General features: G+C 39.3%; 1 protein-coding gene across 1 annotated transcript in view; it reads left to right on the top strand.

The window, feature by feature from the left end:
* LOC133771709 (zinc finger CCHC domain-containing protein 7-like) overlaps positions 1 to 23,339 on the top strand; it is an 87,450-nt gene extending 64,111 nt beyond the window's left edge. Inside the window, exon 3 of the mRNA XM_062207941.1 lies at positions 23,317 to 23,339. Coding sequence (XP_062063925.1) covers positions 23,317 to 23,324 — 8 coding nt within the window. The 3' untranslated portion in view covers positions 23,325 to 23,339. The remainder of the gene's footprint in view (positions 1 to 23,316) is intronic.
* The last annotated feature ends 2,179 nt before the right edge of the window (positions 23,340 to 25,518 follow it).

Below are 25,518 nucleotides of genomic sequence, written 5' to 3'. Positions count from 1 at the left end.
GCCGTCCCCTACCTTGGTTCTTAATGTCACTTCTAGGAGCTGATGGTATCCTTCAGGCAAAAAAGAGTGTGAGGGTATGTTCTTCTTTAACTAATGCTTCTTCAGGGCACTATTGAAGGGTTTGGTATATTCACTATATAGGACAGTAAGTCACTTTTCCCTTAGTGTTCTATTTGGCAGGTGCTTTATGAAAGTTCACATAGTAGCTGTAAGAATACCCGATGCTGTGATTTACTAGATATAGTCTAGGTACCTAATCCAGCCTGTTCATCTCATCATCCTACCGAGAACATATATAACTCCTCTCATTCCTTAAAGTTCTTAGATTCTCTTCTTAAAATTGTAAAACACATGTGTATAAGCAAAAATCTTACTCGGAACCACATCTCCAAACTAAGGACTCTTTTTCATTTTTCTATTGTGGTTGCTTGAGCTTTCATTTATTTTTCTGTGATTCTAACTGATGCTACCTCTGCTAGTTCGTCCTCTTTGCTAGACGTTCTTTTCTCCATTTTAGAACTTGCATTCCCATTGCCCATAAAACTAATTTGTTCTTTTCATTATTGTCTGTCCTGCAGAAAATATGATCTGGCCAATCTTTCCCACAGGTACTAGTATTTAAGACTAAACAAATTTTCAAAAATAATTTCCTAGTTCTGTTTAAATATTCTCTTTTATTGAAAATGTAAAATATTAGGTTGAACATACTGAAATTGATAAAATGATTGAATATAGAAATTTCATATGCTTCAAATATTTCTTTAGCTTTATGGATTAATTACATTTTTATTAAAGTTAGCCTGGGTACTCAGCCATCTCATAGATTGTTGCTTCAGTACAAAAATGAGCCCCAGGTTTTAAAGAACATTCCATCACTGTTTGTGGTAGGTTTTTGTGGTCGTCACCTGGAAGCTATGTACATTTCTTTTTCAGTAATGCATGTAAATGTCAGTAGTTGCCTTTAGCCTTTGATTATGATTACTCTACCAGTGTAAATAGCATTGCAATGTCTCTGCTATTTAGGTCACATAGAGTTCACTTAAGTCAAAGCTGTTGAGAGGAAGAACTGAAAAGACAGGAAATATAAACCTAACACAGTATAGCATGGTGATGAATGCTTGAAGTGGGAAGAAAACCAGCCTACAGTGCTGTGATTGATAAAGAGGAAAGACTTTGATGTTCCTCCACCCAGGCTCTATTTAGGATAACTTGGATTATTATTTTTTTTTAATTGTCAGTGTTGGGGCCACTTCTGTGGCACAATGGGTTAAACTACAGCTTATGACTCCTGCAGTACCAGTTTGATCCCCGGCTACTCCACTTCCGATCCAACTCCCTGCTGATGTGCCAGGGAAAGCAGTGGAAGATGTCCCAAGAACCTGGATCCCTGCCACCCATGTGGGAGACCCAGATGAAGCTGCTGGCTCTGGCCTGGCCCAGCCTTAGCCATTTGGAGAGTGAACCAGTAGACACAAGATCTCTTTTCGTTTTTCTCTCTTTATGTCACTATCGCTTCCAAATAAATAAATAAATAAATAAATCTTTTTAATGCCCAAATCCTACCCCAGGAATTCTGATTAAATTGGTGCCTAAGCAACAGTATTTTTATCTGTGATTTTAATGGTCACCTAAAGTTGAGAACCTTATGTACTGACTTTGAGAGCAAGAAACGAGGTCAGAAAACCTACAGATTTGGAATAAGCACTGCAGTAGTGACACTATAACTAATCATTGCATTGGAAGCAGAACTGGATTATTTCTTGTTTCCTTCTGCCCTGTTGAGCCACACCTAAAGACAACAGCTGTTGAAATGTTGTACTATCTTCACAATTTTTTTTCTGTAAACCTATGACTGTTCTAACTCTAAGCCTAACCAGTAATTTACTGAAAATAGTCCCTTTATAGTTAAGACACCATGCTGATGGGTATAGGATTTTTAGCTAGCTTTATTTAATAAACCTACCACAGGTTATGGCTATTTGTATCCAAATTGTCACTCCTAATGGAAAATCATGGGAGATTCACTCCATGTTCTATTAAGAATAGAACAGCAACTTTGTTTATCTTTACATTTTATAGAGTTATATTCCAATCCTTCCCACAAGGCACTCGCTCCCTTCCTGCTTGCTGTCCCACTCCATTCTGCCCAGAAAAAAAAAGGAAGGGGAAAAGGAAGGAAGAAATAGAAAGGTAAAACTGAAAAGGGAGGAAGGAAAGGAGAAAAATAGGAAAAAAACAAAACGAGGAAAGAGAAAAGGCACAGTGGGGGCAGGCACTGTACATAGTGGGTAAAGCTGCTGCCTGCAGTACTAGCATCCCATATGGGCCTTGGTTCGAGTTCTGGCTGCTCCACTTCCAATCCAGCTCTCTGCTATGGCCTGGAAAAGCAGTAGAAGATGGCCCAAGTCCTTGGGCCCCTTTACCCACATGGGAGACCCGGAAGAAGCTCCTGGCTCCTGGCTCTTGGCTTTGGATCAGTGCAGCTCTGGCGATTGCAGCCATCTGGGGAGTGAACCAAAAATTGCAGGACCTCTGTCTCTGCCTCTGCCTCTCTGTCTCTCTGACTTTCAAATACATACATAAATCTTTAAAGGCACAGTGTTTGGCACATAGTCCTGTGTATTTCAAAGGTTGTTGTGAGAAAATTAGAATTAGGCCATAAAAAATGTAGCATGGCATTTATATATGTTGGGATTATTCATAATTAATGTTATAAGTATTGGTAGGAAGTTCAATTGTGACATAATTGTTTTTGAGTTTACAGATATTAACCAGTGAATGTAAATTTTGGATTTCCTTTGAAGCAGGCAACTGAAATAGCCTTTAAATTTTTTTTGATATTTATGAAAATAAATTTTGAAGGCACTTTAGAAATGTTAACAGTTATTTAAAGCAAATGACTAAAATGAAATGGACTTTTTATATATATAGGACTAATTAATGTTTTTAAGTGTGGTATTCTATGTAAGATTGATTTGTATCAATGGGTGATAGAGTCATTTTGATTTGCAAATCAGTGTAAGGTAATTTTGCTTGTTCCTGTTAAAGTTTATTTCCCTTGCTTGTGTTTCTTGTTACTGTGTGGTCACTGTTTCTTTGCTTTTTGTCATGTTATAATGTTTGCTGCTTTTTCTTAGCCTGGTTTGTATCTTGATCATCAAAATAACTAGGCATGCTATTTACCTGAAGCAAATAAGCATAACCCATGTAAATCTTCATTGAATCCCTGAGAGATGGAGTGTATTTTTCCCCTTTTTTCTTTAAAAAATTATTTATTTATTTGGCTGGCAGCTTTAATAATGTTTTCATAAAATATGATCGATTTATAAGTCTGTTTAACATGCCTCTTCCTTTTTGTCTTAGTGCTTTGCTTCTAAGTTACAGATGCAGTGGCTGAACAATACGCTGTGTGGTGTGACAGGTGAATTTCCCAATTTACCTGCTGTAATAGTGTGCTGTGTAATGCCATTCAATCATCTCTGAATTTTACTTGCCTGATTAGTTGAGTGAAGCAGATTTTCAATTTAAATGTAACTTCATCTGCTTGATTAAAAATGTAACAGAACATTATCTGCTGCAAATAAATTTTAGTGGAAGAGATGATTTTGCCTGTTTAAAAATAACATCTGTTTATATTGGCTGGAAGCAGACGATTAATACCTCTCTAATTTCGAGGTTTACCAGTCCAGCTCACCTGTCTCTTTGCATGGGTAGCTGAAATTGATGGCTGTCGAGTATAAACATTTACCTGTTGATGTTTAGTTGATGGATTTCTTTTTTAAGGATAATACAGAATCCCATCATTGGGCATTCATTTATTTGCTGCTCATCAAGATGATTGACAGTTTTGCCAACAACATGGAAAAAGGATCTTCCTTCATGATGCATACGAAAAAAATTTTACCCCTCAGTGATGAGTGTCCTACAGAAAAACAGATTCTGTGCATTCTTTTTCATAGTTGGTATTTATTTGAATTCTGAATTTAGAGTCCATGAGTATAAATTTAAGTCAGGTGTGTACTAAATGAGGCTAGTAGTCCCCTGCTGGCATCTTTCATCAAGTGATTATGTGTGTAGACTATAAGGACAAGGAAGGAGAAAGATAGGAAAAAACACAATGGTTATTTTTTTCCCTGTACTTAGCGTACTGTTAGGAATGTAGGAGACTACTCAATAAATATTTATTGAATTTGAATTAAAAACTACCTACAGTGTATTTTATATTCTACAAATATAACAAATTAGATTTAATTATTTAAATACGTAGTTAAAAATTATAGACTAACTTGTCCTTTTATTTTTTTAAAGTGAACACTTTCCTTTAGGAGCTTATTAAATGTAGATTTTTAAGTATTGAATTTTTGTATAAATGTCCTCTAGAGGGGGAAAGGGAATGTTTGCTATTTGATTTTCTAAACAATATGTAAAACTATGACTTGAAAAATAGATGTAAAAATTCTAACACTGCTAAATTAGGAGTACAGTTGAATTTTTAGTATATAGTTTTGTTTTGTTTTTTTTGACAGGCAGAGTGGACAGTGAGAGAGACAGAGAGAAAGGTCTTCCTTTTTGCAGTTGGTTCACCCTCCAATGGCCGCTGCGGCCAGCACATTGCGCTGATCCAAAGCCAGGAGCCAGGTGCTTCTCCTGGTCTCCCATGGGGTGCAGGGCCCAAGCACTTGGGCCATCCTCCACTGCCTTCCTGGGCCATTGCAGAGAGCTGGCCTGGAAGAGGGGCAACCGGGATAGAATCCGGCACCCCAACCGGGACTAGAACCCGGAGTGCCAGCGCCGCAAGGTGGAGGATTAGCCTGTTAAGTCACGGCGCCGGCCAGTATATAGTTATTTTTAAAGATTTATTCATTTAAAAGGTAGGAGTTGGGTGGTGAGACAGAGAGAGATCTTCTAGAGAGAAAAAGAGATCTTTGATTCCCTGGTTCACTCCCCAAATGCTGCAACAACTAGGGCTGGGCCATCTTGAAGCCAGGAGCGTGAAACTCCATCCGCGTCTCCCATGTGAGGGGCAGGAGCCCAAGCACTTGGACCATCATCTGCTGCTTTCTCAGTCACATTAGCAGGGAGTTGGATCAGAAGTGGAGTAGCTTGGATTCAAACTGTCTCTTAGATATGGATGACAATATCCCAAACAGTGGCTTAACCTGCTGTGCCACAGTGCCAGCCTCACTGTAGTTATTTTTTGAAAATTGATATAGTTCTGCAATCTAAAAAATATATATATTTTTTGTTTTTAAAGATTTATTGTTTGAAAGAGTTACACAGAGAGAAGGAGAGGCGGGGCGGGGCGGGGGAGGGAGGGATCTTCAATCTGCTGGTTCACTCCTCAATCGGCCACAACAGCCGGGGCTGCGCCAATCCCAAGCCAGGAGCTTCTTCCAAGTCTCCCACGTGGGTGCAGGGGCCCAAGTATTTGGGCCATCTTGTATTGCTTTACCAGGCCATAGCAGAGAGCTGAACTGGAAGTAGAACAGCTGGAACTCTAAGCAGCATCCATATGGGATGCTGGCATTGCAGGCAGTGGCTTTACCTGCTACGCCACACCACTGGTCCCTAAAAAAATAGTCTTTAAAAAAACTTGAAGATGGTATGCTTATTTATTTATTTATTTATTTTTTAGGATTTATTTTATTTGAAAGGCAGAGTGAGAGAAAAAGAAAGAGATTAATCATCCATAACAGATCTTTGATCCTCTGGTTAACTCCCCAGGTGGCCACAACAGCCAAGACTGGGCCAAGCTGAAGCCCAGAATTCCATCCAGGTCTCTTCTGTGGCTTGCAGGGGCCCACTTGTGCTTGGCCCTTGTACCCACGTGGGACACCACGATTAAACTCTTGGCTCCTGGCTATGGACTGGCCCAGCTCCAGATGTTGCAGTCATTTGGGGAGTGAACCAGCAGATAGAAGATCTCTCTCTCCATCTCTTCTTCTCTCTTTCCATAACTCCACCTATCAAATAAATAAATATTTTTAAAAAATAAATAGTAGTCATAGTTGTACAACTTGTGGATATACTAAAAACCACTCAAATTTGCACTTCAAAAAAGGTTTTTTTAAATTTTAAGTGAATTATATCAGTTAAAATGAGGTAAAAATATATAATTTGTTGATTTTTAGAGAGATTATTGCCAGAAGTACTGGTCTTTTTTATTTTTATTTTTTGGTATTAGGCTTTGGTCTGATGCTAAAGCACTGAAACTGTTGATAGGGAAATGGGCTGGAAGGAAATTTGCCAGCCTTAAAAAGTTACAGCTATGAGTCTTATAAAATCTCAGTAGCACTGTTTTTTTTTTTTTATTAATAATACAGGTATATTCTTATGAATAATTTTACTTTTGCTTTGTGTGTGTGTGTGTGTGTATTTTAAAGATTTAAAATTTAAAAGGCAGAATGACAGAGAGTGAGAGGCAGAAAGAAAGATCTTCCATCCATGGTTCACTCCCCAAATGCCCACAATAGCCAGGACTGAGCCAAGCCAAAACCAAGAACCCAGAACTTCATCCATGTCTCTTGCATGGGTGGCAGAGAGTCAATTATTTGGGCCATCATCAGCTGCTTTAGCAGGAAGCTGGGGTGGAAACAGAGTAGCCCTGACATGAACCAGTGCTCTGATACAGGTCTCAGGCATCCCAAATAATGGTTTAACCCGCTATACCACTATGCTTGCCTCTGCTTCTATGTTTTCATGTATCTTTTAAATACATTAGGAATGAAAGTAATTTAAAAGGTAAGTGTAGACAACTTTGTAGAAAATCAGAGTATCTTGAAATTATGCCATCATTTTTTGAGATTTCAGTGTACTCTTGTTTTGTTTTTTATTACCTTTAAGATAGGTTGTAGAAACTTTGTTAAATTTGAGAAACTTCTGCAAGTATTCAAGAAGAGTAATTTTATATAAATCAAAGTAAATATTTGTGAAACAAATAAATATATTTTAATTATTGTATTGACTGAAAACTTTCCTTAGCACGTTTTAGATTATAATCTAATCAACATTGGCATTGTAATACATTCGTGTGATCAAAATTAGGCATGTTTTAATTTAATAAATAATAGTGTAGTTTGTACTTTTTGGAATCCGAGAACATTATTTTATGATCTAGAGGAGAGATGATAGGTAACTTGAATGTAAAATATTAGTTCAGCTTTCAAAATCAATCCAGTCTGAAATATTGGTTGCCTTAAAAGTCAGTCATACTGAATTGTATACACTTTACTGTTTGAAATGCGGTTTGTTTTCAGTCTCCTGCAGAAATCCCTTTCCTGCAGTTAGATTTTAGAGCTGTTGTATGAGTGCATGCCTGTGTTAACTCCAGCTTTTTATTCATTTATATATTTTTTAAAGATATATTTATTTACTTGAAAGTTAGAATTACAGACAAAGAGAGGGGGGGTGGGTAGGGGTCTTCCATCCACTGGTTCACTCTCCAAGTGTCCGCCATCAGCCGGAGCTGCACTGATCTGAAGCCAGGAGCCAGGGCCAGGAGCTTCTTCCGGGTCTCCCACGCAGGTGCAGGGGCCCAAAGACTTGGGCCATCTTGTACTGCTTTCCCAGGCCATAGCAGAGAGCTGGATGGGAAGTGGAGCAGCTGGGACTTGAACTGGCGCCCATACGGGATGCCAGTACTGCAGGCGGCAGCTTTACCCACTATGCCACAGCACCAGCCCCTACTCATTTTTTAAAAATGATTTATTTATTTATTTGAAATGTAGCGTTAAGAAGAGAGGGAGAAAAAGAGAATGTGAATGAGAAATCTCTCATCCACTGGCTCACTCCTCAAATGGATCTAATGACTGGGTTTGTCCAAGTGGAAGTCAGGACCTTAGATCTCCGTCCAGGTCTACCACGTGGGTGACAGGGTCTCAAGCGCTTGGGTCAACTGCTGCTTTCCCAGGCACCTTAACAGAGAGCTGGGTCAGAGAGTGGTGCAGCTGGGACTTGAACTGGAGCGCATAAGGGATGCAGGTAGGTGAAGCAGGCTGGCTTAACCCGGTGTACCACAGTGCCGACCCGACTGTAGCTTTTTAGGGGCTTAGAGTCCGTAAGCATGTGCTTTTTTTTTTTGTTTTTTGTTTTTTGTTTTTGTTTTTGTTTTTTTTTGGGACAGGCAGATTTAGACAGAGAGAAAGGTCTTCCTATCCGTTGGTTCACCCGCAAATGGCTGCCATGGCTGGCGCACTGCGCCGATCCGAAGCCAGGAGCCAGGTGCTTCTCCTGGTCTCCCATGCGGGTGCATGGCCCAAGGACCTGGGCCATCCTCCACTGCCTTCCCAGGCCACAGCAGAGAGCTGGACTGGAAGAGGAGCAACCCAGACAGAATCCGGCGCCCCAACCGGAACAAGAACCCCGGGGTGCCGGTGCCACAGGCAGAGGATTAGCCAACTGAGCCACAGCACCAGCCTGTAAGCATTCTTAACAACACATTTCTCCCTCTCGTTTCTTTTATATTCATTTGAAAAGTGTTGATGTTGAAAGTATTTGACCTACAAAATATATTAATTGTGTAAGGTTCACACTAACAGTAGTTTACCAGGCAGGTAGGAATACAGTTATGATACTAACAGCAAATAGTGCTGTACATGTCTTATCTGATTTAATCTTCACAATGACCCAATGAATCAGTACTATGTGGGAGACTCAGGATTTGAACTCTTATAACAGTCTTGTTCCAGAGCCCATTGCCTTCTATTCTTCTAGTCTCCTTTTGACCCTCTGGTAGTTTTGTAAATTCAAGCCCAATTCCTTCTCCTGCCTTGAACCTTTCTTCTTTTCCTATACAGTATTAGTGAGGTGTTAGGCTTTTATTGCATTATATGCTTTGTGTTGTAATTGTGTATTTCCAAATATGTATTGTATATTTCAGGTTTATTTTCTGATTATAAGAGTAGGTACTAAAGGAGTCTTTCAACACAAATTGTTATCCTGAATTTCACATTCGTGTTGTATTTATTATTTTGTGAATTTTAGAAGTCTTCTGTAGTTCATATTATTTCAGCTAACACTTATTAAGTGCTTTTGTGTCAAATCTTAATTATATAGCAACTTTGTGTAATAATGTTGTTAGCTGAATTGATAAGACTCGGAATCAACTTAGTCTCCGTCATCAGAAGATTCAGACTAAATGTCTTGGATCACTGATTAAGTTTTCGATTTTATTCAGTCCTTAATGGCAGTTTTCCAGATTCCCATTATTGACTTGCATTAGAGGAACAAGAATTTTTAAAAATATGCCAAAGCTGGGAGAACAAAAAGTGCTCTCTTTTTTACTGGTGGAACCTGGCAAGATCCTGTTCTGTTGCCCGGTCTCTCATTCATCCTGAGTCCCCTGACACTTTTCTTTCAGGAGTTGTTTTATTTTATATTTGGTATCCCTCAGAATAGTATCAGTACCCCGAAAAAGGTGATTAGATTTTTTTAGAGATTTATTTATTTGAAAGGCAGAGTTACAGAGAGGCAGAGAGAGGGAGAGAGAGAGAGAGAGAGGTCTTCCATCAGATATTGGCCGAAACGACTGGAGCTGCACTGATCCGAAACCAGTAGCCCGAAGCTTCCTCTGGGTCTCCCACATGGGTGCAGGGTCCCAAGGACTTGGGCCATCTTCCACTGCTTTCCCAGACCATAGCAGAGAGCTGGATTGGAAGTGGAGCATCCGGGACTCAAACTGGTGCTCATATGGGAGCTGCACTGGAGGCGGCAGCTTTACCTGCTATGCCACAATGCTGACCCCTAGATTTAACCCTAGTGTATTTAGACTTGTTTAAAATTCTACCCTATTGCCAAGGTGTATGAATCTTGTATTAAAGGGTTTACTTGGTATATACTACATTTATAGGAAGATTTCTTGGGCTGATTAAACGTCTGGGTTATGTTAAGGATTTCTTGCATTAAATAGAATGATCATGCACAGTAGACCTCTTGGGTTCAAGTAAGCTGAAATTCTGCCTTGAAAAATAAACTAAAGCTAGAGGAAAAACTGAGGCCAAGTACTTTGAGCAATGTTTTGTTTGAGAATGAAATTATACTTTATTGATTTAACATTATTAATGACCTTTTAGCATCAAAACTGTGTCATGTTAGATTATCAGTAGATTCATATTTGAGATCCATTGAAGTAATAATAGATGGTGATTTCTTATATTACCTTTGGTTGCCAGAGCCTAAGGAAAGACTACCCTAAATATTTAGTGCTGATCTTATTATTGCTTACTGTTGCTGCTAGATTTTCTTATATATGTGGCTAAGAAAAATCTGTGATTAAAAATAGAACAGGGCAGACATTAGGCCTAGTGATTACACTGGTTAAAGTACCCATTTTCCATATCAGAATTCCTGGTTTTGAATCCCAGCTCCACTCAGGATTCCAACTTAGTGATAATATAAACCCTGGGAGGCAGTGCTAATTATTGGTACAAGAAGTTAGGTTCTTGACACCATGTTGGAGACTTGAAATCAGTTCTTGGCTCCCTGCTTTGGCCTATCCAAACACCATTTGGGGGTTGAATCATGAATCAGTGGATAAGAGTTTTCTCTTTCTCTATCTCTTTCTCTGTCAAATTAAAAAAAGAAAAGCGTTAATCATGAATGATTACATATTTTAAACTTTAAATATACAGAAAATAATCTGATAAATTTCTGAATATCTAGCACCCAGCATCAGTGGTAAACAGCTCATGGCTAATCTTGTTTAATCTGTGTCCTTACTCACTTTTTTTTCTCTTTTCTGGATTATTATAAAAGCAGATTCCAATTATTATTTCACTTGTTAGTATTTTTATCTAAAAGAATTTAAGCTACTGTTTCACACATAGAAATTATAATTCTTCATTATTATCAAATAGCTAGTTTCTGCTTAAAATTTATGTGGTTTTTTATTTTTTATGGTTCAAATCAGAATCCAAATAAAGATTATACATTACAATTTGTTAATATCTGTAGGTTTTCTTTTTCTATTGTTTCTTTTCTCCTCTACTTTGAAAATTCTTTGTTGAAGAAACTGGGTTTTGTCTCATATTCTGGGTTTTGTTAATAGCACCCTTAAAATTATATTTATAACACTTCATTTTTCCCCTCTATTGCTTGCAAACTGGGAGAATTTGATTCTGAGTGCCAGTTTGCCCAGGTTTTTGTTTTGTTTTGTTTTGTTTTTAGGGGTCAGAGATGTAGGAGGCAGAGTCATGATTACTTAACTGAATTGTATGTATGTCCATCTCTTGATACTTTGAAAGAAATGTTACTTTTACTTGCAAGCCTAAGAGAGAATGCAAGTTTCCCTTTGATTATATTTTAGCTTGTAAAAGGCTATTTTGTTACCTGAGTTTTAACCCCCCTTTTGTTTCTGTGTGAAAACCTTAATATACGTTTGGACTGGACTGATGTTAGCAGTTTGTCAGGGTGTACTTATTGGGAAGCAGTTGCTTGCATGTCTTCCTATCTTCCCTCCCTCCTTCATCTCTCTCTCTCTACTTGGAAAGATGAGTCTGTTCTAACTTCTGAAAGGTATTATTTTTACATATGAGTATTTCTCTAAACTTCATTCTAAATGATCATAAAAACATAAGGATTTGTATTTTGGAATTACATAGGACTTCTTTGGCTTGTTTCAGACCTGTATTTCAGGTTAGTGGTTTTCTAGGACTCCTTGTGAATCTTGTATTTCAGTATATGTGATTAATGGATCTCTCTGTGCTTATTGGTGGCATCCTGCTGGGTCTTTTTTTTTTCCCCCCTTAGCATGAGTTGTCCCCTTGTCCTAGACTTTTAAAACTTAGCATAATATTTATTTGCCTATACTTTGGGAAGCAGCCGACAGAGACAACGCTGAAAGTTTCTAGACATTTTGACAGACATGTATAAGTAGCCAAGGTTTTTTACTGTGGTGGGCTTTATGGCTCCAAAAGTAAAGCCACAGCTTGGGAAGCCCTCATTTCATATCAAAGTGCCAGTGTGAGTCTTGGCTATTCCACTTCTAGCCAGCTCTCTGCTAACATGCCTGGGAGGCAGTGGGTGGTCACCCAAGTACTTGAATTCCTGCCACCCACGTGGGATACCTGGATGAAATTTCTGGCTCAGTTCAAGTCCTGATTACTCCACTTCAGATCCACCTCTGTTAATGCACCTGGGAGGCAGTGGATGGTGACGTAAGTTCCTGCCACCTGCATGGGAGACTCAGGTGGAGTTTCTGGCTCCTGGTTTTGCCCTGTACCAGCCTTGATTGTTGTGGGCATTTGGGGAGTGAACCATCAGATGGAAGATCTCTCCTTCTGTCTCTCCCTCTCCATCATTCTTTCAAATAATAATAATAATAAAATCTTTTTTAAAAATCCATTCTTAAAAAGACCTTTTTCTTTAATGTTCTTTAATGTTCAGGCTGTGGTCACTTACTATCCCTTACAAGTTGGTACTTGAGCATTCATATTCATTTGGAAATTTATTTGGCAAAAATCTCTGATTTGGAATATTTCATTTAATTTGATGTGGAACATAATGTTATAATTTGGAGCCTTTAAATAAGCATATTAGTATATTATTTTGCATGGAAATGTAAACTGTTGTTTCCTATTTGGCTTAAGGGTAGATTTGTTAACTGGGAGTGCTGTAACAAATTACTACAAACTTCGTAGCTTAAAACAGCAAAGATTTGGGGACTGGCATTGTGGTATAGCAAGTTAAGCTGCTGCCTTGCAATACCACCATCCCTTTGTGGGTGTGGATGGGTTCGAGTCCAATCCAGCTCCCTGCTGATGTGCCTGGGAAGGGAGCAGGAGATGACCCAAATGCTTGGACCACTGTCACCAACATGAAAGACCTGGATGGAGTTCAAGGCTCCTGGCCTCACCCTCGTGTAGCCCCAGCATTTCTGGCCATTTGAGGAGTCAACTAGCAGGGAGAAGATTTCTCTCTCTTCTTTCCCTCTCTTTCTCTCTAACTCTGCCTTTCAAATAAACCAAATTTTTCTTTAAAAAAGAAAAACCATAAAAAAAGTATTGATTCATAGACTTGGAGGCCAGAGTGTGCTGGCAGAGTTAATTCCTTCTGAGGCTTGGAGGTTCCTTGTAGCTGCAGTCGATCACTTGGGGAGTGAACCAGTGCATGGAGGACTTCTCCCTCTGCCTCTCCTTCTCTGTCTCTGACTCTGACTTTCAAATAAATAAATAAATCTTAATAAAAAAAAAAAGGTTCCTTTGAAAAAAAAATTTGAGGCAAGAAATGTGGAAGAGGTTAATCTACTTCTGAGGTTTAACATTTTTAAAGTAACTGATTCAAGGATGAGAAGAATATATTTTATTTAATAACTATGAAAGGAGAATTTCATAAACTTTTATCCAAAGTTACTGGATTCCCACATTCAATGTGAATCTGTTATGAAAATGTAAACTTCATTAATATGCTGTATGTTTTTATCCCCTTGAATGTAATTTAGAGATTATATACTGTAATAGGATTTATGACATTATACTGTTCAATCTTTAGGGTATTACAAACACATCAAGGACAGTTGGCAGTCACTGAGGTTTGCCTGCTTTTAAGAATGTATTAGTTGTGACTATATATTGTGTTAATATATTTTGTACTTCTGTATTTTAAAAATTAAAAAAAACCCTGAAACTAGAAGATAGGATTTTGAATGTTGTCAGCACCAGGAAGTATTGAATGTTTAAGGAAATATATCCTGATTGAGCATTGTACCGTGTGTAAATATATCAGAACATCACATAGTACCCAATAAATATGTAGTTTTTATATGTCAGAATGTTTTTTTAAAAATTTAAAAGATATGTTAGTATTATTGAATATCATGCTTCTTACTTAAAAGTAAATAAAATCTACAGACTTAGAATATTTACAGATTGGGGGCCAGCACTGTGGCATAGAAAGTTAAGCCTCTGCCTACAGTGCCAGCATCCCATATGGATGCTAGTTTCAGTCCCAGCTACTTGACTTCTGATCTAGCTCCCTAATGATGTTCCTGGGGAAAGCAGCAGAAGATGGCTCAAGTCCTTGGGCCCCTACACGCATAGGGGAGACATGGAAGAAGCTCCTAACTCCTGGCTTCGGTCTGGCTCAGCCCTGGCCATCGTGTCCATTTGGGGAGTGAAACAGCAGGTGGAAAATCAATGTATGTCTCTCTCCTTCTCTCTCTGTATCTCTGCCTTTTAAATAAATAAATAATTCTTAAAAAAAGAATATTTACAGATTTAAAGATAGGCTTTTCCTCAGGCCAAGAATAAATGTTTCTTCTTTTCTTTTTTGTTTCTTCCATTTCCTTTTCCCTCCCTCCCTCCCTCCCTTCCTTCCTCCCTCCCTCCTTCCTTCCTTCCTTTCTTCCTCCTTTCCTCCTTTCCTCCCTCCCCCCCTTCCTCCTCCTCCTCCTCTTCTTTTTTTTTTTTTTTTTTTGATTTAACCCACTATTGTCCCGTAAGTTTCTGGGGTTTTGTTCTTATTTTTTTAACCACCTTTTTTTTTTTCTGATTTCTGTACTTTTTATTAATCTTCAAGTTTACTGACTCATTCCTCTATCATATTTGTTCAACTATTGTGCCTGACCAAGGAGATTTATCTCCTTTCCTTCCATTTCCCTTCCCTTCCCCTTTGCCGTTCTCTTCACTCACTCTCCTCTTTCCCCCTACTTTTCCCCCTTCTCTCTTCCGCCCTCCCTTTCCCCTCCCCCTCCCTCTTCCCTGTTTAGTTTGATAGCAGAGTTAGAGAGAGCCAGGGTGAAACCGATCTTCCATCTGTTGGTTTACTCCCCAAATGGCTACAATTGCTAGGGCTGGACCAGCAGAAGCCAGGAACTTCATCTGGTGCTGGTTAAGGATAGCAGGAGCCCACGTACTTAGCCCATCTTCTGCTGCCTTTCATTTGATCTTCATTTTCTTTTTTTTTTTTTAAGAAACTTTCCATCTTTCCATTCATTTTCAGTGTGTGTGTTCTTGTTAGATAAATACATCATCTGTGTTGTTTCAGTGTTGACATTTGTTAATTCTTTTCTCATATTGAGATTTTCTTGATTGTTCATGAGTCAAATTATTTTGGACTGTATCCTTGACAATTTAAATATTATGAAACTTTGCCTTGGTTAAATCCTATGGCGAATGTTGCTATTTTTGTTTAATGGCCATTATTCTGGTTGATTTCAGGTTACAAGTTCTAACCAGCATTCTGTAAATTGTTGCTCCAGTGCCAGATCCATTAATGAAAGCTTCGCAGTTCTAGTCACATCTTATCTCCATGTGTGCCAAGCACTGGCCTCTTGGGAACTGGGTAGTTGTCTAGCTCATAGTTCAAGTCTTGAAGTCTATGAATGTTGTGTTAGTAGTAGCTTCATGCATCCACAGCTTGGTGGAGGAATGTGAACTTGCGAGTTTATAAACAAATTTATGGGTACCACTTTCCTGTGCTTTCCCTCTTCGTGTTCTCCTTACTACTTTTTGGTGGCCTGGGCCTCCCTTTTTGAGTCATTAGCCATAGAGCTGTAGCTGTAGCTACCCTCTTCTGTACACATCTTGAAACTGTGCCTACATTTATGGCCAAGTAGCAGAAGAGAGGAAAGAAAAACAATTTGTGTCATACTCTTGAAGAGGAAGATTTTTCCTTTTCAATTTTAGACTCCCACTGCTACAGTCACTGTCTTTTCCATCATTACAAGTTTGGTTGGGGAGTGGAGTATAAGAGAATATTGAAAAGGAGAGGGAAAAAAAAAAAAAAAACCGCTGAGAAATTTCTTCTACTCACTTGAGCATTAAGAGATTTCTTTTCTGCTCCTTTAGCCAGAACTAAAAGGCATTTCCTGGAGTTATCATCTGCCCCCTGAGTGCCCATTCCAGGTTTATGTTGTGTTGAGTTTAGACAGGAGATGCCAAAGAGGGAAAGTGGTGAACTTGCCACCAATTTATGGTAATTTGAATTCTGATTTTGCCTAATCTGCCTTCAAAAGCTGTTTCATGCATTCTTTTCAATTTTTTATTCATTTATTTGTTTTCATTTTATCTGAAAGGCAGAGAAGCAGAGAGAGAGAGAGTGAGCTCCCATTCTCTGGTCCACTCCCCCAAATACCTTCAACAGCTGGGACTGTGACAGGCTAAAGCCAGGAACCCAGAACTCAGTCCAGGTCTCCCACATGGATGTCAGGGACCCAAGCACTTGAGCCCTCATCACTGCTTCCTAGAGTGTGCAATTAGCAAGAAGATGAGTTGGAAGTGGAGCTGCAACTTCCAATGTATAGGATGCCACTATTCTAACTGGGTCTTAACCACTGCACCAAATGCCTGCCCTTGCATTATGCATTCTATCCGGGTTTTATACCAATATTCAGTGGAAAAGGTAGGTGGAATGCGATTATTCTCTTATTTGGAAATGGATCATTTCCTGATATATTTTTGAAATCAGAAGTTTAAAACAAGTGAAGCAGTTGTGAGTTTTCCCTCTTTGATTTCATGTGTTGTGTTTTTGTTTTGTTTTTTGTTAATGATGTCCCCTTTTTGTATAACTTTTTCAAAAAAATTGGGGGCTGGTGCTGTGGTACAGTGAGTTAAAGTCCCAACCTACAACGTCGGCATCCCATATGGTCTCCAATTCAAGTCCCAGCTGCTCTTTTTCCAGTCCAACTCCCTGCTATGGCCTGGGAAAGCAGTAAAAAATGGCCCAAATCCTTGGGCCCCTACACCCGGTGGGAGACCTGGAAGAAGCTCCTGGGCCCTGGCTTTGGATCGGCAGAGCTCCAGCTGTTGTGATCAATTGGGGAGTGAACCAGCAGATGGAAGACTTTCTCTCTCTCTCTCTCTCTCTCTCTGTCTCTGCCTCTCCTTCTCTCTCTGTAACTCTACGTTTCAAATAAATAAATAAATAAATCTTTAAAAAAAAGAAAAGGAAGGCAAAGTGAGAAAGATCTTTTAGATTCACTCCCCAAATGTCTGCAACAACAGAGCTGGACCAGGTAGAAGCCAGGAGCCCAGGACTCAGTTTGGGCCTCCCAAATGGGTGACAGGGATCCAAGTTTTTGATGCCATCACTTGCTGCCTCCCAGGGTGCACATTAGCAGGATGATGGATCAGAAGTGGAGCTGGAGACTCCGAAAGATTCCCCAATATGGGATGTGAGCATCCCTGGCAGAATCCTAACCATTGTGCTAAATGCCCTCCCCATTGTCTCATGTTTAAGAATGCTTGTATCAGAACCCATGTAAGGAAACCATGTAAGGAAACCCATGTGGGTACATTCAGTGTATTGTCTGTAAAACAAATTTAGGGAAAAAGTTTTTCAGGTAAGCAGAGTAAAGAAATTTTTTCCCAAGGAAAAAGTAATTTTTCTCTTACTTTTATGTCTTTCTAATTGTCGTAAGTAAGGTTCCAATTCATATGGCTTAACAGCTCTTTTCTGGCAAGTGCTTTCTGTTTGTTGTACTTATTAGAAATGCATTAGGTTTCTCTCGCTCTCTTTTTTTTATACCAGTACAATATAAAATTATATTGAAAAAACTTCTTAAATTTTGTCTCTTCCCTTATTTCTTATCTTTCTGTCCTTTGTGTTTTTATTACTATATTTCTTCAATTTCTTCACCACCATCCCCCCACTTCTAAAATGGGTGGGTAAGGAATTATTTTGGGGTGCTAATGTGAGAGTAGAACTCAGTGAGAATAACAGCCCACTCCCCAAGCTATCTGCTTCACCTGTCCCCCTGGCTGATTAGAATTCCAGAGGGCATTAATAACCCATTTAAATTAATCCGATTACACCTGCAATTGCTAAAGGTGAGGTTCAGGCTGTTTAACACCTTGTTAATGAACACAAGCATGAATCAAAACTAGGTAGAAATTTTATATTTTATTTTCATTTCTGCCGCAAGGAAGAAAACATTTCACCTTCCCCTTTGCAGCAGTCAAGTTTCCAACAATGCAAGAAAGCCCTACTATTATTCCAGCTTTCATTAGGAGAACAAAGCTAAATAACTTGATTATTTGTTTTCTTTTTTTTTTTTAACCAGAGAATTATTTCAAAACAGTTCATTTTCCCTACTATCCATTAATGACCCCTGCCATATTCTTTTGATCATGTGTATATTATAACATATTTTTGAAATTTAGAACTATTTTGACACTAAAATGTTTAGTGAACATGGTCATAAGAAAGTACTCTTCACACATGGCTGAAGTTGAAAAATTTCAAAGAACAGAGGAAATTCGTGTATTTTCATGTCATAGATTGTTTCTCAAAGATTATCATTTTCACTGTGTGTGTGTGTTCACGCATGTGTGCATGCATATGTATATGCTATGGAAAAGTCCGATTTGAAGAACTAAGAAAAATTAGTTGATTTCAGAAAAAGACATCTCCTGGAATCTGTATAGCACTCCTTCAACAAAGATATCTTTTAGTCAATAGATGTCATCCCCAACACCTGTCTAAAATGACTCATTTCTTTTCCTGATTACCACTTACAGATTTTTCTCTTTTTCAAAAAAGTTTACACAAAATTTAAACTTCATACATTGGGATTATTCTTTGGTTTGAATCTTTTCTTTGAATGAAATAAGCTTTGGGATGCTTATTTAGATGTTCAATGGAACAGTGTGGAGAACAGTAATTGTGTTTGGGCTAAAGAATTAATCCATTTAGTCATGGGAAGCATTACTTAGCTTTTACTTAGCAGCTGAATTGCGGTGCAACATAGGGACTATTTTAGGATTTTAGCCTCAAATAGAAACTTTCACAAATGAGAATTTATTTGTTGGGATGAACATATGCTTTTGCATAATGTATCATTGACTTGATTTCAGTGAAAGTGAAATTTTTTTTCAATTCACAGTTTTGTTTAATCATGAATTGAAAGCTGTGTCTTTATATTATCCACATATAAAAAATGTATTTAAGTCAGAGAAACATTTTCTAATAAAGTTGTTTAATAAGTTATAATTGAGAAATTAATAATTAAGTAGTTGAATAAGTAAGTAATAATTGAGATAGTTTCAGAAAGGAATTGTAACTTTAAAATTTTTCTGATTGTTTCAGTGAAATTCCTTTTATTAACTGTAATTATCTTGTTAAAATAGATAATTTTTCTGTATTTTGACATCTGACAGGACAAAAATGTATTCAGAAAGTCTTCCTTCTCAGGAATAATTGTCACATGTTTTATGGAAAACATTCTTTAAATTTGTTAGTTTAAATGATTGGATAAAAGGAAATTTTCTGATGAATAACTACAATCTGCCATAATCTAAGCCTAAAGAAAAATTTTGTTAACATGTTTTAAATCTTGCACTGGGGCAGGCTTTTAGCCTAACGGTTAAGATGCTGTGTCTCCCATCAGAGTGCCTGGGTTCAATCTCTTAACCCTACTCCTGACTCTACCTTACTGCAGACCCTGGGAGCAGCAGCAGTGCCACCTATGTGTTAGACCTGGATTGAATTCCTAGCTCCCAGTTTCAGCCCAGGCTCAAGCCCTGCAGTTGTAGGCATTTGAGACGTGAACCAGCTGATATGGGAATGTTTCTCTCTCTCTCTCTCTCTCTCTCTCTCTTTCTCTCTCTTTCTCTCTCTCTCCCTCCCTCCCTCCCCAAAATATGTAAAAATAAATATAACAAATTTTGTACTTATCAGAGCCTGTTTATGTTGTTGAATTTTCTGTTGTTCCATATATAATTTTATACGCATTACTAATCAACAAATAGTCATTGAGTATTCACTATATGCGTAGTACCAGGGGTGAACTCTACTGAGATGCTTGGGTATAGATTAAGAAAAACAAGTTCTGGGACTTTTGTTTTTTATTTAAAGATTTATCCATTTATTTGAAAGTTAGAGAGAGATATCTTCTATCTGCTGGTTCACTCCCCAAATAGCTGCAATAGCAGGGGCCCAGGCTGAAGCCAGGAATTTCATCTGGGTCTCCCATGTGGTTGCAGGGGCCCAAGTACTTGAGCCATCCTCTGCTGCCTTCCCAGGCACATTAGCAGGGAGCTGGATGAGAAGTGGGGCTGCTGGGACTTGAAATGGAGCTTGCATGGGATGCTGGCATTGCAGCAGCTGCTTAATCATGGTGCTCCAATGTAAGCGGCCCGGCAAGTTCTGGTTTTAACCTGCTTATTTTTCTCTTTATAGATTTGCCTATTCTGACATAATATGTGGTTGTTTGTGACTAGCTTCTTTGACTTACAATGTTTTCAGAGTTCATGGGTAACACAGCATGGATCAGAACATAATGCAGTTTTTGATGACTAAATAATACCCCATTGTATACATAATAGATAAAGTACTTTTGTTCATCCATTCGTCAGTTGATGAACATTTGGGTTGTTTTTACTATTTGGCTATTAGAAGTAATGCTGCTGAGGACATTTGTGTATAGGTTTTTCATTGACATTTGTTTTTAATTCTTTTGGGTATATTCCTAGGAGTGGAATTGTTGGTTGTTACTCATTTTTCTTTTTTTAGAATGCATGATTTATTGCTTGCTTAGTGTGTCCTTCTTATTTTCCCACCTCACAGGATCTCTCCAAATCAAGCCTCATTGCTTCCCTAACCATCCCCCTGTCTCTGAACAAATTTTTAAGGAATGATTCAGATGTAAGATCTTTTGTAAGACCTTCTGGAAGATCTTTTCCAGCCCTACTCACTGAATAATTTTTGTATTGATGGATAGTATTTGGTTCATATTATTGTATCAGCTATATATCACTTATATAATGTAATTATGCAAATTAGTATCATTAGATTTTTAAGTTCTTGAGTGTAGGGATTGCCAAAAACTTTCATTTCTTTGACAGCTAGGAAAATGATTGGCACACAGCACTTAGTAGGGTTTTGTTGAGTTAACTTTTCTAGTCTTTTTGCTTAGTTTCTCCATGCTATAAATCCATTTTATATTCTGCTCATTTTCGTACTACTCAAATTGGCATTCAAAACCGAGTGTCTAATACCCAGTCAACCAAAACACTCATTGCCCCAGATTCCCAAATTCTTCCAGTTTCTTTATTTCTTCTTGCCTTTCTCACTCTGCAGGATGTTCATTTCCATCCTGTCTGAAACTTTTGATATTTCCTACCCTTCAAGCCATTTGTGAATCGGCATATTCCTGAATGACATTTAAAAATGTTTATCTATATTTTATGCATTTATGTTCTCTGAGGGTTGAACAAAAAAATGGGATGTATTTTAGGAAGTCTCTGGTTTTCAAAGCCTACTTTACAAATCGCTGATACACATTACCCAGCAACCTCTTAATTTCTAACTTCCCAGCCACCCCAAACAATTATTCTCTACTAACCCATACCACTATTTTTTTTTCCCAAGATTTATTTGAAAGAGTCACAGAGAGAAACAGAGATTTTCCATCCACTGGTTCACTCCCCAGATGGCTGTGATGGCTAGAACTGAGCCAATCAGGAGCCAGGAGTTTCTTCCGGGTTTCCCACACGGGTGCAGGGGCCCAATAACTTGGTCCATCTTTCCCAGGCCATAGCAGAGAGCTGGATAGGAAGAGAAGCAGCTGAGACTTGAACTGGCGCCCATATGGGATGCTGTGCTTCAGGCCAGGGCTTTAACCTGCTGTGCCACAGCGCCAGCCCCTACTGCTATTCTTAAAATTGTGGTTAAGGGCTTCTTTTTCCCTGGTAGATACATGACTACCTTTTCTGGTAACAGTAGAGCAGAATAACTCCCTCGTTTTTGCTTTAGACAAGCCGGTGGATAAGTTATTTCATGTAAGCCAGTCATCTGAATAACTGTTTTTCAGGTAACTCAGTAGCTTTTGTGCCAGGTATTTCCTAGACATGTTGTATTGGATTTTTCCCTTTCGAAGGGCATATATTTATTTGGCAGTTTAGGGATACAATTTATTTAGTTTGCATTGATAAAAATAATATTAGTAAGTAGTCAAACTCGGTAAACTGATGACAGTGTGACAATAAAACCAGTCTCACTTTAAAAAGAGACTGGTAGTTTCATGTAAATCTGTGTCAGAAATATCAGTTAACATGTCTGTCTATCTATATACATAAATTATTTGAAAGGCAGAATGACACAATGACAGAAAATTAGCTTCTATCCTCCAGGGCTAGACTGGGCCAAAGCCAAAAAATAGGAATTCCATATGAGTTTCCAGCGTGGGTGGCAGAAACCCAAGTAACTGCTTCCCAGGTGGGTGAGGGAAGCTGAATAGGAAGCAGAAACAGGATTTGATCCCAAGCACTCTCATATGGGTTGCAGGCATCCCAAGCAACAGCTTACCCCACTGCACCACAACAGTTACCCTGCTGATTTTTATTTTGGTAGCATCACTTTAGGAGAGTGATAATGATAGGGCATGAGAATTGAAATATTTTTTAAGGGCCCAAGGCTAGTTCAAGAGTAGACAGCATATAGAAAAGGTATAGACCGGCACAGTCATTGTGGTGCTGTGCGTTTGGCACTTGGGATTCCTACATCCCATTTGGCAGTGCCAGGAGTTAAGTCCTGCCTCCATTCACAATCCAGTTTCCTGCTAATGTGCCTAGGAAGGCAGCAGATGATGACCCCAGTACTTGATTTCCTACCTGCTGCATGGGAGACTCACATGGAATAACTGGCTCTTGGCTTCAGTGTTCCCCAGTCCTAGTTGTTGCAGGCATCTGGAGAGTAAACCGGTGGATGGAAAACAAACCTAAAAAATAAGAGTACAGGCTTTGCATTCAGATAAAGCTGAGGTTTCTGTTCAGTTTCAACACTATGAGCCTCAATTTCTCTGCTGTGTGAAGTGGGTATGCTAATATAAAGGTTATTTATTAGGAGTAGATAAAAATCTATAAAGGCCACATAGCATAGTGCCTGATACATAGCAGCTATGTGCCCTCCTGCCTCATCAGTCTAGATCTGTCTGCATTTACCTGAAATTATCTGTCAATGAAGCTCTTCTGGTATGAATTCTGTGACCCTATTTCTCCATCTTTAAAATGCAGGATTTGAATTGAATGCCTGGCCCTTTTCTGCTGCTGTTCATTATGACTTGCAGGGCCAAGCTGACACTGATACTGTTCTTTGAATCCATCTGGTATTTACATGCCTATGCCACATAACTAAGTACTCTGATCTTGTATTTAGGATTAAATTTTCATATGTCTGTAGATGTATTGAGGAATGCCCCAAAATATTATATAAATGCTATCCTATCTGTATTTGTCATCTGTACCATAGTGCCATTTGAACATATAGAGGAATATTACTCTTGTTTTGTTGGATCAGTGTTTTTTTTTTTTTTTTGACAGGCAGAGTTAGAGAGAGAGAGAGACAAAGAGAAAGGTTTTCCTTTTCCGTTGTTTCACCCCCTAGGTGGTTGATACGGCCGGCGCGCTGCGCCATCCGAAGCTAGGAGCCAGGTGCTTCCTCCTGGTCCCCCATGTGGGTGCAGGGCCCAAGCCCTTGGGCCATCTTCCACTGCCTTCCCGGGCCACAGCAGAGAGCTGGACTGGAAGAGGAGCAACCGGGACAGAATCCGGTGCCCCAACCGGGACTAGAACCCAAGGTGCCGGTGCTGCAGGCGGAGGATTAGCCAGGTGAGCTGCGGCGCCGGCCCTCTTTTTATTTTTTAAGAGTTCCTTTTTCTTAAGATTTATTTTATTTGGCTGAAGGGCAGAGTAGCAAAGAGACAGAGACACAGTGAAAGAGATCTTCCATCGACTGGTTCACTCAGAACCAGATGGCTGTAACTGCCGGGTCTGTTGCTGTTCCAGGCCAAAGCCAAAAGCCTAGAACTCCATCTGGGTCTCCTATGTGTGTGACAAAAGCCTAGGTATTTGGGCCATTCTCCACTGCTTTCCCAGGTACATCAGTAGGGACCTGGATCGGAAGCAGAGCAGTTAAGACTCAACCTGCAATATAGTATGCTGCATCCCAGGTGGTGGCTTAACCAGTTGCACCACAATACCGGCCCCTGGAATTTAAATATCTTGGATTTTGGTATATTTTATTTTATTTTTAAATATTTATTTATTTATTTGAAAGAGTTACAGAGAGGCAGAGGCAAAAAGAGGTCTTCCATCCACTGATTAACTCCCCAATTGGCCAGAATGGCTGGAGCTGTGCCAATCCGAAGCCAGGAGCCAGGAGCTTCTTCTGAGTCTCCCACTCAGGTGCAGGGGCCCAAGGACTTAGACCATCTTCTACTGCTTTCTTAGGCCATAGCAGAGAGCTGAATTGGACGTAGAGCAGCCAGGACTTGAACCGGCGCCCATATGGAATGCTGGCACTGTAGGCAGTGGCTTTACCTGCTATGCCATAGCGCCGGGCCCCTGTGTATCTTTTTCTTAAAAAAAAAAAAAAAAAAACAACAACAACAACAACAAAAAAACCCTTATAAATGCACCTAATTGCATACTTAAGTACCTAAATGGTTTTGTTGAAAAATTCAGTCAACAATTTTTTATTGTGTTATAAACCACTATGGGCATTACAGAAAAAAATGCAAAATCATTTTCTATTTGTTTATTATCTATTTATTATCCTTGATTTCCTTCAGGTATATATATAAAAAAACACCAAAAAGTTGTATTTTGTGATAGGGTCATGTAAAAACCCATGTTTTGTGTTTCTAATAGTGAGGGGGAAGATGACTATTCTGGGGTAAATACTGAATGCTTCATGGAAAAGGAAATGACTGAGTTTGGATCCTAGAGAATCTGGTATAGGGAGAATTTATGCAGAAAAAAGAGAATGATATTTCAACCAAGAGATTAAAAATGGAAGAACAGAAAGACAAATTGCTTTTGGGAGAATATTTAATGTGGTGGTGATTTAGCAAGGTAGTTATTTAATGTGGTCTACTGTGAATTAGATAATAGAGATACTACTTATAAAACCACTAATTTCGTCCGGCGCCGCGGCTCAATAGGCTAATCTTCTGCCTAGCGGCGCCGGCACACTGGGTTCTAGTCCCGGTCGCCCCTCTTCCAGGCCAGCTCTCTGCTGTGGCCAGGGAGTGCAGTGGAGGATGGCCCAAGTGCTTGGGCCCTGCACCCCATGGGAGACCAGGAGAAGCACCTGGCTTCTGCCATCCGATCAGCGCGGTGCGCCGGCTGCAGCGCACCGGCCGTGGCGGCCATTGGAGGGTGAACCAACGGCAAAGGAAGACCTTTCTCTCTGTCTCTCTCTCACTGTCCACTCTGCCTGTCAAAAATAAATAAATAAAAATAAAACCACTAATTTGGGGCTGCTGTTGTGGCATAGTGGGTTAAAGTGCCATCTTTGACACCAGCATCCCATATGGGCTCTGGCTCTTGTTCTGGCTGCTCTATTTCCAACCGAGCTCCCAGGTAACATGCCAGAGAAAGCAGCAAAGAATGGCCCAATTGATTGGGCCCTTGCACCTAGGTGGGAGACCTGGAAGAAATGTCTGGCTTCTGGCTTTGGCCCAGCCTGGTCCAGTCCAGCTCTAGTTATTGCAGCCATTTGGGAAGTGAACCAGCGGATGAGAGAGCTTCCCCTCTCTCTCTCTCTCTCACACACACACACTCTCTCTCTCTCTCTCACACACTC

This window comes from Lepus europaeus, chromosome 12, assembly GCF_033115175.1.
Source record: "Lepus europaeus isolate LE1 chromosome 12, mLepTim1.pri, whole genome shotgun sequence".
Lineage (NCBI taxonomy): Eukaryota > Metazoa > Chordata > Mammalia > Lagomorpha > Leporidae > Lepus > Lepus europaeus.
Note: the sequence above shows the minus strand (reverse complement) of the source record. Positions and strands in the feature narration are given on the sequence as shown.